Source organism: Chiloscyllium plagiosum, unplaced genomic scaffold (assembly GCF_037043375.1).
Source record: "Chiloscyllium plagiosum isolate Xiang-an unplaced genomic scaffold, Cpla_swu_hap1 HiC_scaffold_3, whole genome shotgun sequence".
NCBI classification, from domain to species: Eukaryota; Metazoa; Chordata; class Chondrichthyes; order Orectolobiformes; family Hemiscylliidae; genus Chiloscyllium; species Chiloscyllium plagiosum.
This window is the reverse complement of record NW_028270141.1, coordinates 85,081,946-85,098,068: the sequence shown is the minus strand read 5'-3', so window position 1 is coordinate 85,098,068 and position 16,123 is coordinate 85,081,946. Positions and strand designations below refer to the sequence as shown.

The 16,123-nt window shown below is 37.9% G+C and overlaps 1 protein-coding gene across 7 annotated transcripts in view; it reads right to left on the bottom strand.

The window, feature by feature from the left end:
* Positions 1-16,123, bottom strand: part of nt5dc1 (5'-nucleotidase domain containing 1) — a 568,470-nt gene that overhangs the window by 497,435 nt on the left and 54,912 nt on the right. For all 7 annotated transcript variants that reach the window (XR_015753733.1, XR_015753734.1, XR_015753737.1 and 4 more), the window contains exon 6: positions 6,812-6,893. Coding sequence is in view for 4 of the 7 variants with exons in the window: in XM_087981159.1 (XP_087837285.1) it covers positions 6,812-6,893 (82 nt within the window). In the remaining 3 variants the exon portion in view is untranslated. The remainder of the gene's footprint in view (positions 1-6,811; positions 6,894-16,123) is intronic.

Below are 16,123 nucleotides of genomic sequence, written 5' to 3'. Positions count from 1 at the left end.
GTATCTCTGAGTTCCAAGTGGCTTTAATGAAAATTAGGAGGCACAGATTTAATAGGATCTGTAGTATCACACCCTAATGATTAATATCATATCATGTTTATTTGATACACAGAAGTGTTCTGGAGGGTTCCAAAGCGCCTCATATTTTATTTGAAGGAGCCATTTTTTATTTAACTAAAAGAAAATAAATCGCTTAGAAAATTCAGCACTATCCTGCTTTTTACAAAGAAAATGGTCAAATTTATAAGAAACAAACTTTATCACTATATTAAATCGTGAAGCCTAGGCTTGTCTTATAAAATTACACAAAACAAAATGCAGAACTTAATTCTAAAATAATATGTACTTAAGCTTCTTACATTCTTTGAATGCGACTTTTTCCATGGGCGGCATGGTGGCTCAGTGGTTAGCACTGCTGTCTCACAGCGCCAGGGACCTGGGTTCAATTCCCAGCCTTGTCTGTGTGGAAACATTTTCTGCATCTGTATGGGTTTCCTCCCACAATCCAAAGATGTGCAAGTTAGGTGAATTGGCCATGCAAAATTGCCTATAGTGTTCAGGAATATCTAAGTTAGGTGCATTAGTCAGGAGTAAATATAGAGTAGAAGAATGGGTCTGAGTGGGTTACTCTTGGGAGGGACCGTGTGGACTTGTTGGGCTGAAGGATCTGTTTCCACATTGTAGGGGTTCTAATGATTTCTTCTTAACGCACTATAAGCCACAAAGTGAAAAAGGCATAGAAAAGACTTGCTTCAAATGAAAGCGGTTTTACTTCAAAATGGTCTTCTGGTTTAGTTTAGCCATAAAAAGTGTTTCTTCGAACATAAAGCCCATGTTCGTCTGGTTGCATAAAAGCAACAATGAAACCATGAATTCATGACTGTATTTTGAGTTGTACGATATAACCAATCTTATAACAATGTTCTTAACATCTCACTTCACATGATCATTACACATAACTAAAGTTAGATACTGAAAAATAATTTTAAGTTGCAACACAAATTAAAAATTATAAAAGATAAATTCATAGACTTACCAGACTATAGAAATACACTTAGGAAAACTTTAGGATAAATCACTGTCAGAAAACTATAGCTGATATTCTTTATCCAATTATTGCATAATGATAACATGACCTCACCAAATTTCACTTTTTGGCATTTAACAGTGTTACCAACACCTTTCTTTACAACAGCTTAAATTTATGTTAACATCTTTCCCAAACTGCTTTACAGGAGCATTATATAAAAAAAAATTGGTTGCAAGCCACAGAAGAAGATATTAGATGAGAAAATTGAATAAAGCTTGGTCAAAGAGGTAGGTTTAACAAAGTATCTTAAAGAAGGAAAGTGACATACGCAGGCAGAGAGGTGTAGTTAGATCAATCCAGATCAATCAAGGCATGGCCGCCAATCAGGGAGTGAATGAAATTGGAGGTGCTTAAGAGAAAAGAATAAGTTTCATTATAAGAACTGCAGACTTACAGAGAGTTTGGGATGAATGGATTTAAAGGGAGGTAAAAAGGTATGACAGGATTTGAAAATGAGTTAAAATTTCAAAATTAAAACACTGCTTGACAGTGAGCCAATGTAGACCTCCAATCAGGGAGGTACAAGGGAACAGACCTTCCTACAAGTTATAGCACAGACGGTAGATGCTTGGATGACCTGAAATTAATGCAGAGTAGAAGATGGGACATGTGCCAGGTGTGCTTTGGAAATATTACATATAATGTTTGTAAAGGCATCAGTGAGGTTTCAGGAGATGAGATGAAACAAGGTAAGTTGTGCTGCTGTCAACAGTTTCAAAATACATATTTTCTCAAGCAAAACTGTGGAGATGAATATTAGTCATTTCTCTCACTTACCAAACTAGGAATTGTAATAGTACAAAATATGTTGCAAATGTATCATCTTCATGAGCTACCACAAAAAAAACTTTCATTCTTTAAATCGAGATTTTTAAATTCTTTTATACAAAAGAACAAAGTATGCAATTTCAATTGAATAGTTAAAGTCATGCATTTGCAATTTATAAGTGACAGCTGTATTACACTTGCAGAATATTCTGCATCATATAATTGCATTATGTAGCTGGAGGGCCAAAGATGCCAACCAGAAAAGTCCAACGCCATGGAACACTTCTGTCAGAATGCATCACTATTCTGAAATTACCAATTACTACACATGATCATTCCAATTTTTATGCTGGTACTGTAGACAGACATACCTTTGGTTTAAATCTGAAGATTTAAGATCTGAAGATTTGTCACCTTGAAGATTATTTTTCAAAACCTTCAGGGAAGAGGGAGGGAGGGAGGTGGTGAAAGAAGAGGAGGAGTGGATAAATCTCTCTCAGTGACTGCCAGGAATTAAGAAAGTATTCACAAAGAGTCTTCATCCAGTCAGATTATTTTTTCGTGCTCGGTCGTAAATTGCAAAATATGGACAGCCGCTTTAAATTGTCTAATGCCTGGACCCAGCAAGTCATCCATTAAAAGCACCAGACAACCACTTTATTTTAAAATATATCGCAGATATACCACTCACCTGAAAAGGGTTAAACCATTACTGAGCTATTAATTCCATATAAAGGTTCCTGGATGGTACCATGAGATTTTCTTCAAGGCATACAAATCTTTTGTAATGATATGATTCAGTCCAACTTACGAGGACCCAGGGTGTAGAATAGATCATAAGTCTTTGACCTTCCCTACTGTGATCGAGCCAAAACAAATCTAGCATTCCTAATATTTCCAATGGCATAGTTAAAATGTCAGGTTAATCACATGAATTTTATTTAGATTTAAATTATTCGACTGTTTTTGAAATAAATATATTTTCCATTACAAGTGTCAGAATTCAGTTTACACTTAAACATAAATAAAACAACTGAGAGCTGCGATGATGTGAAAACCAAGCCTGATGGGTAAAGGTAGGGTCAAAGTGAAGCTATTGACGAGGCAAGATCAACTTAAAGTTAGATCTAAATACTTAAAATGTGTGACTGATCAGCCAGTCATCCAGCTACACAACTTACTGGGACTTCATGCATCTACACAAGCTTAGCCCACTCTTAATTTAAGTGATATTGATGTTACATCTTACTTCTAGATATTTCCATGGTACATCATATTGACGACAAACATCACATTCACCTTTGCCCATCAGGCTTGGTTTTCACATCATCACAGCTCTCAGTTGTTTTCTTTATGTTTAAGTGTATTCCAGCTCAAGGACATATCCAGGGAACTAGGCATACTTCCTTCTTATCTAGTTTCATGCTGCTTGCTCACCCTCAGGAATGATTCCACCTCTTGCCAAACACACATATTTCTACAGTTTCCCAAAAATTCTTCCTCTATCATTTGCAGGTTGCTTTTCAGTGACACCATCTCTTGATATTTTCAATAAGCATAGATGACACACATCAAATTGTCCATTTTCCTAACTGACATGGCCACATTTGTGCCCTCATATTTTAAGAAATGAATCAAAATTTCCTCCAGTTGAATACTGGCAAAAGCAAAATCATTGCTATTCACTTCTGCCAAAACCTCCTCTGTTGCAAATCAGATTGTAGACAATTTCAATATCATGTTGAACCCAGGGCAAGTGCTCATTCACCTGCCTACAACCATTATGAATGGATTCTACTTAAAACTACTACCCGTTTCCTAATATTTTTCATGACTATATTACCTTTGGTTCAATTTTTCGTATGTCCTCTTAGTCCACACGCATGTTCAAAGGTGACTCCAATCTCCACTATCAAAATACATCAAATTATTCAGTACTCATGCATTTTGTCCATTTGACTTCCGCTCCAAGCTGTTTAAAATTTGCACAGGTTCCCTGCCAGCTCTCACCCATCTCCCTGTCTTTAATAACTTGATGCATGCCTCATAAAATCCACTCTTGAAATAAGTCTGAAAACTTAAAGCAAATATTTGGCACTAACAGACTGCTACAATGATCAAACAATCTTAAAGTGACGAAAGATTGTGTTCTTTCAACTTCACTGAGCAATAAAACAATTTTTAGCACTGTTCATAACAGTGAAGATATTACCAGGTATGATTGCCACAAGACCTACAATAAGGTTATGCAAATGAGCTTGATAGCAAACAGGAATATGCACACAACAGTAACCAATAAGAACTACAGTACAGTTGATTCAAATGAAAAATTAACTTCTCTCATGCCATATTTTCTTATAACTTTTTGCCTACAGAACCTCTACAGAATGATTCTCTAAACAAAGAACATAAAAGCTGAATATTTTATATTCTAATGTATGATTGTGGAAATGGCCCCAAATTGAAGGTTTGACAGAAAAATCCATATGACCAAAATGCTATTCTATTACAATTAGAGAAAATGCCAAATAAGAATAATTTATTTACAGATGCATGACAGAGTTTACTGAAAAAGCTTGCTGATGTTGACACTACAACTTTGAATTCAAAATCTACTTTAAATGTTGATATTTATTTAAAAGACATTTATTTATTGAAGTAACCAATCTAGCTAAATTGCATACCGATCGCCAAGTGATATCTACCATGGAAGAATCGGTTCACTAATATGCCACTTTTTTTGAGCAGACATCATGTGATTGCAAAGCAGATAGAAATGATACGAGATAGATTGCATACCCCAGTGAAAGTAATCACTTTGTAGTAATGATGCTTACAACCATGTGCTAGACATTTAGAAAATCAGCAGTTTGATTTGATAATCCCTGTGGATTGTGAAAGCCATCTTCCTTACTTCCTATTTGACACCTTCAACTTCCAAGGAAGGTGCAGCAATTTATAATTGTTTTAGGTTGATTGAGCTGACCTAAATTTTGGTAGAGACCATGAAGACAAACTAAACTGCATAGAACTTTGTACCACAAATGCTGACTTAGTCTTATATTAATATTGTAAGAGTGCTGAGACATCTTAACATTTGTATTTTCAGAGAAACACACCAAATAATTTGCTGCCCAGTAACAATTGCAACATTGACCTCTTCAGTGTTTAAACACTTTCCAAGTATCACATTTAACAAATTAACTGTATATTATTTATAGTTTAACTTGCTCCATCACATTATTGAAGAGGAGAAAATTATGACACTGACATCAATTTCAGTTAGCAAATTATGGTTACGCAAGTGCCCTGATTGACCCTAACCAACATTACATTACCAGAAATTATATGCACACAGCCAAGCTTAGATTCCTGGGACCATTTATAGAAAGTGCCTTTAGTATGGAGTACAACTGAAAATATCTACTGCGGGGCATTTCCAACAGAAAGCATTTGTATTGTTTAAATTGATCTGATCAAGTATATGAAATCTTCTTAACTAAAAGAGAGATGCAATATGGTTGACAACTAGGAGGGTAATTTAATAATTAAAACATCTTTTACTACCATGTTTATGTTATATTTAAAAGAGAGAATAAGTTACTTCACTCTGCTAGAATTCTCCTTTGTCGTTAAGCCAATCACTGTCATTAAAAATATGACTGGATTAGTGATTGAGGGGTGAAAACAAAGATCTAATTTACTAATTTTTTACTTTATTCTATACATAGCAGAACAGAAAAAAATCTCATTGGTCATAACTTGATAAGTATTCAAGAGAAATTCAGATGAAGAATGTTTGGTCATTCCAGTCTGAGCAGTTAAAATAAAGGTTAGTATCAGGGCAAGTTGTTATGGCTGATCAGTGATTATGAATGTACGATCATAATGCACTCACCTACATTGAAAAGTGAGGTAACAAAGTAAAACTAATTCTGTGTTTACATTACAAATATGAACAGTCCGAGTTGGAATTTCTTCAAGGCATGTAATGGGACAGTTACACCCATTGCGTAGATGGCTTTTTATACAGCTATTTCCTGTCAACTACTAGAAAATAAATACAAACAAGACTGATCCTATACCATATATTCCTTAAAGTATGAAAATTAATGACTCAAGACTGATTATCTTTCATAAACATTAAAATGCAAACAATATCATGAAAATGTTGAAAAACATGCAAGCATGGAAGAGTCTCAATTTCATCGTTACAGACATTAATGCCACAAAAATGCATTCAAAGAAACAACGTATCATGCTGCTCACAGAGGCAATATCAAGTAAAAATGGCATTAAAAGTTTCACCTAGCACCAAAATAATGATTGTTTACAGTTTGATGACTGATTCAGGTTTCTTTTTACACCTATTTTGAAGCATATGACCAGTGATTTAGTTCAGAAATGAAGTAATTCTGAGCCAGATGTATTCAGATACAGTGGATGATAGACAGATGTAAATAAAATGGAGAAAATTTGAATATAATGCAGAAGCATAAATTTATTGCACATTAAGTTCCTCAAACCTTCACATTGCCAGTAGACATTTGACCACAATTACAGATTCTCTGGCAGAGCAGCTACATACTGGTAATGGAGTGGAAAAGCAGACTTCAACCTGCTTCCTTTGAACAACCATAGTTACATGCTTAAATAACATCTAGGAAGAAGAAACTTCTTAGTACTTTTTTGATAACTTGTAAAATGATAAATCCATACCATAACAGCATGTTCATTATCACAACTGAAAGAACATTCTAATATACAGATTAAAAAGAAGAAAATCCAAAACAGACATAACAATGAAGCTTCATGCTGCCTACAATTACTAGATGACAATTTTACAGTGGGTTATGAGTTCCATAATACTTAACAAGACTTGGTAATCTAAAATAATGAGTCCTACAAATTTCTAAAAAACTTTGCATTAAGAATCACAAAATAATGACTTACCTTTGAAGGCAGATGCTTTGTAATTGTATTCTATAGAAGCAATCACATCCTTCCAGAATTCATATTTCTTCACAGTTCTATTCTGTGAGAAAGCAATGGTTTAAACACCCCAAATCACATCAGTTCAATTGCTTTTTAAGAATTTTGTTTTAAAAGGCACAAGTGCAGCTAGAATCAATGTAATTGTGCAGGTTATATTTACATATGATCAATTATCTGGAAGACAAAAGAATTACAGTACTGAAACATAATTAGGTTTTGTTTTGTTCCAAAAGCTAAAAAATGTAATACTCAGTAATTAAATGCATTAAATACTTGACTTTATGCATCTGTTAAGTTTAATAAATCTTCTGTATCATGCAAACTTCTTTACATCACGTCTGCAATACTTAGACTCACCTATTTAATAGGCCGTGCATAAACGTGCAAAATTCGAGTTTTTGGGACCATGTTTTTGGGCACAAAGTAATGGCTTAACTTAAGCTCGAGTAATATTTTCAAGGGGATGAAATCCAGTTTGGGGAAACTACTGATAATGACACTGCCTCAGAGGTTGTTGGCCATGTTTCTGAATTGTGCAGCGAACTGCTGTGCCGGTCTATTTCTGATAGTTTAAATGAGAAGAGAGCAACCTGAGAAAGACTTACCAGATAGTTCCCATCAACCTTATTCCCAAATTCAGCACAAGGTACATGAAAAGTTAAGGATTGCTAGCATTAACATTCTGTGCGCAATACAAGAAAAAAACAAAGAATTTTTGCCAGCTCATCAACTTTTAGTTCTGGATATATAGAATATATAGGTTCATGGCACTACAGAATTGGTGCTCCAGTTTGAAGAATGTAAAAAACAACAGTGTTGAACCTTGCTTCCTTTTGTGCTTGCCTCTATTTTATAGTTTCTGGCCAAAAGGCAGTTTTCTTGAAAAGTCCCCTTACCTGCATTGCCCTCCCCACTCCCCTTGAGGAAAATTCAACATTGGCATTGTCAGTTGATAAGCTGAATTATAAATTTAAGCTATTTGAAGTATTTGTTACACTATTATTGACATAGTCGAAGTCCAGAAAGCACTTTCTGAAATTGCAACTTGTACCAGGATCAAAAGATGAGAATATGCTATTCTAAATTTCACATTTGGTGTTTAATTTATGAAACATGACTAGTTGTTGCCACAAACAAACGTGGGAAGCAGTTAAATCAGAATAAAGAGTCGTCTTAGAGAGAGCGAGACAGAGAGAGAGAGAGAGAGAGAGAGAGAGAGATACGCTGGTGGTTTAACCCGAGGATCATGACACCTCAAATGAGGGGAGAGGTTGAGGACGAGATTCCTTCATGGTAACCTCAGCCAGTACAAGAATTGAATCCATACTGTTGGCATCATGCTGCATTGCAAACCAGCCATCCAGCTAACTAACCCCCAATATTCAATCATATAAAGATCGGATAAAAACTTGGAAATTATTTAATTTTCCTGAGGTACACGACGAAATAGAATGCAGCTTCCAGAGCAAGATTTGGCTACTTTGAGAGTTTTTGAGTCATAAAATATGGAACAAGTCAGTCCTCTGATCCAGAGTTACTTTCAAGCTAAATGATTATGGCCGTTTTAAGCTGTAAACGTTTGCACATTGGCCAGGACCATCTCTGTGCTAGACAGTGACAAACTCTTGCTGAAGCAACAGCTTAAGAGGAAAAAAATTAAAACATCCCATAAGCAGAAAATCACCCTGTTGACTGGCAATCTTAGCAGCCTAACTGTACTCAAAAGTTCCCTTGCAAGCAAGAAACAAGTCATTTCTTTAAATTATCTTATGGTACTAGAAAAACAGGTTTAAAGTTCATGCACAATATAAAAAAAAGGAATGTTGCTTTCTGCACCTGGATGCTTGTTCAGCAAATCTCCCAAAACGATATGCAGAATTAAAATCATTTGATCGTAATGGTGAGAAATATTATAAAGGATACACTGTACAGGAACAAGTTACACAAGCCAACCAGTTTATGCCAGCAATTAAGCTCCATCTAAGTTTCATCCTGTTATTACTCAGAAGTCTGCTACTTCTTTCATAAATAATTACTTGGCCATCACTTAAATACACCTATACCCACTCTGTGGTAGCCAATTTTATTTTTCTCCATTACCTGGGTAAAAGGAGTTTCGTTGTAATTTGCAAGTGGACTTCTTGTTGACAATTAATGATATCTGGCATTGCTTATCCTCATAAATGAAAATATTCTCTCTCTTCATAACTTTAAAGACTTCAATGCAATGACTCAGCCTTCTCTTTTCAAAAACAAGGAGAATTTTTTTTCATCATTAGTATATAGACAATAAGACAAAAGGTGCAGGAGTAGGCCATTCTGCCCTTCGAGCCTGCACCACCATTCAATATGATCATGGCTGATCATCCTTAATTAGTATCCTGTTCCTGCCTTATCTCCATAACCCTTGATTCCACTATCCTTGAGAGCTCTATCCAACTCTTTCTTAAATGAATCCAGAGACTGGGCCTCCACTGCTCTCTGGGGAAGAGCATTCCACACAGACACCACTCTCTGGGTGAAGAAGTTTCTCCTCATCTCTGTCCTAAATGGTCTACCCCGTAATTTTAAGCTGTGTCCTCTGGTTTGGCACTCACCCATCACATTTCTGGACAATCTCCACTTCCTCTAACTCTTTTTCTCATTCTATAAACCAGAACTGTAGACAGTAATCAGGGTTTGATTTAACCAAGATTAGATTCAAGACCAACTTAACATTTTTAGATTTCACCACTTTAAAACAAGTTGTAATGCCTACTTTGCTTATTTGTAAACGGAGTTATAAATCTGTATTGCTACTTTAGTGATTTATGCTATTATACTGTCAGGTTATTTTACATGTTTGCAGATTTACCACATCTAAAATAGTACTTTCCAAGTAGTATGCAATCTCTGTTTTTCTTATTAAAATGTGCTATCTCACATTTAGCCATGCTGAAATATATTTGCCAAAAATGTAGCTACTGTATTAATACCACAGAACAATGCATTGCCTTAACCTAGAATAAAATGCAAAGGAATGTTTTAGGGCTGTTCCATTTCTATTGTAGTATCATACTGCCCTACGCTTTAAATAAATAAAAAGAAAAATGCAACATTGCTAGCAGTTAGCCTCTTAAAATTAATTTCTTCCAAAAGTGACAACATAACAAATTAAAACAGTCATGAAGGCAAAGGTTTCAAAATGTAACATTGTTGCCAGAACAGTAGTTCACAAAAGTTTTCATGATTAAAAGTCAGCAATAGCACATGTTTCGTTAATGCAAATTCACTGTAAAGCGACTGACGAACTGGGGACACTGTTTCTCAAATGTGAACTTTTAGAATGTGTTGTTGGTAATGCAACTACATCAGCAACACTAAGCGCTATTTCTACAGTGCGATTTTTTCTATAATGCAGGGTTGGCATAAGAATGCAACCATTGCATTACAGAAATACTACTTGCACTTAAGTTGATAATGGCAATCACAAATAGTCAACAACAACAGCACAAGAACACTTATTTTAAATAACTAACAGCTGCATCAGCTTACACAGCTTAGTGCTGTAGTACAGAATATGTGGAGGTGAGAGGAAGCAACTTGTAGGTTGCTTCCCAAATACACTACTAGACCTGAATCAACATCACACTTAGCTATCCAACAGTTCCAAACAATCCTTCAAACCTCAAGGATCTAAAAATTAAGTACACAAAAAAGAGAGATGAAGTAAACATGGATCTCTTAGAGAGGCAAGACTGACAATAAAAAATAAAGAAATGGCTAAGAACGTTAAAAAACTTTGAGTCTGCCTTCCTAGTCCAAGGTCTAATAAAATAAGATAAATTACAAGAAAGCCATGGTCTGATATTATTTGAAGTTATTAATATTACTCAAGAAACAGTAACTGAGAAATTAACAGGACTAATATTTCCCTGGACTTGACAGCCTGCGTCGTAAGGTTCTAATGAGGTAGCTGATAGTGGAAGCATTGGTATGTTCATCCAAAATTCCCACCACTTTGAAAAGATCCCAGTAGGTAGCAAATGCAAATGACACTTCAAGAAAGGAAACAAATTCAAAGCAGGAATACAGGTCAATCACTCTGACATTAAACATCAGGAAAATGTTGGGATCCATTACTGAAGATAGAATAGCTGATCACTTAGGTAATCATTGTTTGATAAAGGCGGTTAACATGGTTTACCAAAAGAGAAATAGCATACAACAAATATTTGAGAGCATTTTGTTGTAATTGTACTGCAAGGACCAGTGTGTGGACTACAGTGATTGATAATCTACACTGATTTCTTAGATTAAGAAACTGAGTCTATGATATTCTAATTTACCAACAACACAAAAATAAATGGATAAATAAGTTACAAGGAAGATAGAGTTTGTAGTGACATGTAGACAAGTTAAGAGAATGGAGAAGATGGAAGAATAATGTGAGAAATTGACAGTTTAATCAGTCTGTTAGGAAGAATATACTTTCTTAAAAAGGGTGGGGAACTGTTAAGTATCAGCATTCAGAGAAAGTTAGTTGCTCTTATGCAAGATACAAAGTTCTTACTCAAATACAGAATATTTAAGAACACAGATAGTACATTGCACTTTAATGCAAGGGGGAATGGAGTGGAAGAGTAGCAAATCCATGCTGCAACTGCTCAGGGCTCTGCTGAATCCATCCCTTGAGTACCTTGCACAGTTTTTGTCATTGAACCTAAGAAAGCATAGACTTGCTTCAAGAAGGCTACAATAAAGGAACACTGGATTGATTCCCAAGATGAGAGGATTATTTATTAAAACAGACTGTGCAGAACAAACCTATACTCTGCAGTTTAGAAGAATAAGTGACCTTAGTAAAATATCGGCATTTTCAGGAGTGCAGAGAGGTTACTTGCCCCTGAAGAATCTCAACCTAGCAAGATACAGGATAAGGGGATGGCAAATTTTGACCTAGCAAGACATTTCTTCACTCAACAGGTGAACAATGAGAATTTTGTATGTGGGACGGTTGTAGATGTTTTCCATCATATTCAAGACTGAGTTTGACAAGATCTTTCAACTCTAAGAGGATCAAGATGAGAAATGGATTGCATTTTTGGGAAATAAAAATAAGCCATTCATTTAGGTTGATTCAATTTAACAGCATCAACAAGTCCCATGAGCGTTTTTTTATAGAACTAAACCCAAGACAGGAATTCTCATCACCACAATGTGGTTACAAAGTACCTAACCACTTCCTCGTTGATGTTTTCTTCAGTATTCGTTTCCAAGAAAACAATTCACAGTAACCTATTTATAGAAATCGTAAATATGGAGTTCACTACTGTAAATTTCTTTATATGATGATCCTAATTTGCAAACTAAGTTTAAAACACAACCTGTAGCATTCTATATTTCAACTCAACCAAATCAAAATTAAAAATCACACAACACCAGGTTATAGTCCAACAGGTTTATCTGGAATCACTAACTTTTAAAGCACTGTTTGTTCATCAGGTGGTTATGCACAACTACCTGATAAAGGAGCAATGCTCCAAAGCTAGTGATTCCAAACAAACCTGTTGGACTATAACCTGGTGTTGTGTGATTTTTAACTTTGCCCATCCCAGTCCAATACCGGCAGATGACCAGTGAAATCAAGATCTTACACAAATTACGACTTGGAATGCCGGTTTTGGACTGGGGTGTACAAAGTTAGAAATCACACAACACCAGATTCTAGTCATTGAGTCATAGAGATGTACAGCATGGAAACAGTCCCTTCGGTCCAACCCGTCCATGCCGACCAGATATACCAACTCAATCTAGTGCCACCTGCCAGCACCCAGCCCATATCCCTCTAAATCCTTCCTATTCATATACCCATCCAAATGCCTCTTAAATGTTGCAACTGTACCAATCTCCACCACTCCAATAGGTTTATTTGGAAGCACTAGCTTTCGGAGTGCTGCTCCTTCATCAGGTGATTGTGGAGAGTAAGATTCCAAGACACAAAATTTATTGCAAAAGTTCCCAGTGAGATGCAATTGAAATTATATTTTGAAAAAGACCCGAATTGCTTGTTAAGCCTCTCATCTTTTAGAATGACCATGTTGGTATCACTTCTTACATATGTAAATCACAAAACATTTTTAAAAGTTACATTCTCAAGTGCACTTTTAACAATTGGTGTCATGTTGGTCTAGATAAGGTATTAGCTCCCTGTGAGGCTGCCTGATCACAATGATCAGACTGATTCAGAATCTAAAAAATGGATTTTCAGAACCTTACATGGATTCATGCAGTTTTTCAGCAAAATAAAATGTAATTCTGCAAGTACAAATTCCCTCACAAAGTTGTGCGTTTGTGTGTGTGTCGGGGGTGTGGTTTGGGGGAGTTTATGAGTGTTAGTGATAGGGTGTGAGTATGTGTGAGAGTTTAAAGGGGTTTACGTCTGAGGGTGCGTGTGGGAGTGTATGCGTGAGTGCATGAGAGAGGGGGGTGTGTGTGTGTGTGTGTGTGTGTGTGTGTGTGAGAGTGAGAGAGTGAGTGAGTGAGGGGTGTGTGTGTGTGTGTGTGTGTGTGAGAGAGTGAGTGAGAAAGAGGGGTGTGTGTGTGTGTGGTGTGTGTGTGTGTGTGTGTGTGTGTGTGTGTGTGTGTGTGTGTGTGTGTGTCTGTCTAGTGCAATGGTGGTCACCTGTAGTGTCACATGAACGCAAGGTCCCGGTTGAGGTCATCCCCATGGGTACCAAACTTGGCTATCAGCCTCTGCATGGCCACTTTCGTTGTTGCCTGTCCTGAAGTCCACCTTGGAGGATGGTCACCCGAAGGTCCAAGGTCGAATGTCCTGGACCAATGAAGTGTTCTGTGACTGGGAGGGAACACTCCTGTCTGTTGATTGGTCTGCAGTGTCCATTCATCTGTTGCCGTAGTCTCTGTTTAGTCTCGCCAATGTACCATGCCTCAGGGCATCCTTGCTTGCAGCATATGAGATAGACAACATTGGCTGAGTCGCACAAGTACCTGCCATGTACATAGTGGGAGGTGCCCCCACACATAATGGTCGTATCCGTGCTGACTCTGACATGTCTTGCAGCATCTACGAGACAAGGTTGTATGGTATTGCCAAGAACAATGATCTGTTTGAGGTTGGCCGCTGTTTAAAGGCGAGAAGTGGAGATGTGGGGCAAGTCTTGGTGAGGTGCTCTTCCTCATTGATAACGTGTTGCAGCCTGCGAAGAACATGGCGTAGTTTTTCGGCTCCTGGAAAGTACTGAACAGCGAACGGTACCCTGTCGATTGAGCTCATGTCTGTCTCCTAAGGAGGTCATTACAGTTCCTTGCTGTGGCACGTCGGAACTGGTGGTCGATGAGTTGTGCATCGTACCCCGTTCTTATGAGGGTATCCCTGAGTACTTCCAAGTGCCCATCACGTTCCTCCTCGTCTGAACAGATCCAGTGTATGCGCAGGACTTGTCCATTGGGGATGGCTATTTTAATATATTTCGGGCGGAAGCTGGAAAAGTGTAGCATCGTGAGGTTTGCAGTAGAGTGTGATGCTGAGGTGCCCATTCTTGATGTGTCCAAGAATGAGACAGTTAGTAGAGAGTAGTCCGTAGGGAGTTTGATGGTGGAATGAAACTTGTTGATATCACTGTGTAGTTTTTTCAGTGACTTCACTCCATGGGTCCAGAGGAAGGAAATGTCGTCAGCGTACCTGATGTATAGTGTTGGCTGTAGGTCTTGTGTAGAGAAGAAGTCTTGTTCAAACCTGTGCATGAAAATGTTGGCATATTGGGGTGCAAATTTGGTCCCCATGGCTGTTCCATGTGTCTGGATGAAGAACTGGCCGTCAAAGGTGAAGACGTTGTGATCGAGAATAAAGCGGATGAATTGTAGGACGGTGCTCGGAAATTGGCAGTTATTGGTGTTGAGTACTGAGGCTGTTGCAGCAATGCCACCATTAAGGGGGATGCTGGTGTAGAGTGCTGAAATGTCCATTGTGATGAGGAATGTTCCCGGTTCGACTGGTCTGTGGGTGCTGAGTTTCTGTAATAAATCTGTAGTGTCGCAACAGAAGCTGGGTTCCCCTGTACAATGGGTTTCAAGATGCCTTCGACATAGCAAGAGACGTTCTCACACAGGGTCCCAATGCCTGACACGATGGGACGTCCTGGTGTATTGGCTTTGTGAATCTTTGGAAGGCAGTAGAAGTTGCCTACGCGAGAAGTACATGGGATTAGTGCACGTAGGGAACTCTGAAGGACTGGACCCAAAGTTCTGATCAACGTATTTAGTTCACGGGACAGCTGTTTGGTCGGATCAGCCGGTAGTTGCCTGTAGTGTTCCTGGTTGCTCGGTTGTTGGTACACTTCCTTGCAGTAATCTGTTCTATTCTAAATGATGATGGCTCCTTCTTTATCTGCTGGTTTGATGACAATGTTGTGATTGGTTTTCAGAGGATGGATGGGGTTGCGTTGTGATCAGGTGATGTTCTGCTCTACCTTGTCGGTACGACTGATGAATCTGGCATTTATACATTTCCTGACGGTTTGAGCATACATGTCAAGCTCAGGTCAGCAGCCCTCCGGTGGGTCTAAGTTGACTCCTTCTTTGGTCACTCCTCTACAGATTTCTGTGATGACTGTTCAGGTTTGTTGGGCTCACTACTGGCATCTTGAGAGAATTCCCTGACTCTCATTTGTCTGATGAATTCCTCAGTGTCTGCTGCAAGAACCATGGGGTTCATTTTGGTGGTGGGGCAGAAATTGAGACCCCTGCTCAGGACTTCAATCTCTTCTGGTTGAAGGGTGTGGTCCGATAAGTTGACGACTGACTTCCCTGCGGTGATAACATTATCCACTGTGGTGCCAGGGTGGGTTTGGCTACTGCTGGCGGTGATGCCAAGTTTCTCCAGTTTCTTGTTCTTGATGTGCATGTACGTGGTGTAGTTTTGTCACCTTGTCTGTTTGGTAATATCCTGTAACAGTACAGTTGTATCCTGAGTGCAGGCTGAGAGTATGGACTCCATCTTAGGTTCAAGTTGTGGTGCCTGCTATAGAGTTGGTGCACAAGACGATTGAGGAGTTTGCAGAGGTGTGGTGGCAAACCCACACACACCCTCTCTCAGACTTAAACCCCTTTAAACTCACACACGTATGCACACCCTCTCACAGACACTCATAACCCCTCCCACACAAACACGCACACACATAAGTTTGTGGGGCGAATTTGTACTTGCAGAATTACATTTTATTTTGCTCAAAACCTGCATGAATCCATGTAAGATTCTGAAAATCCATT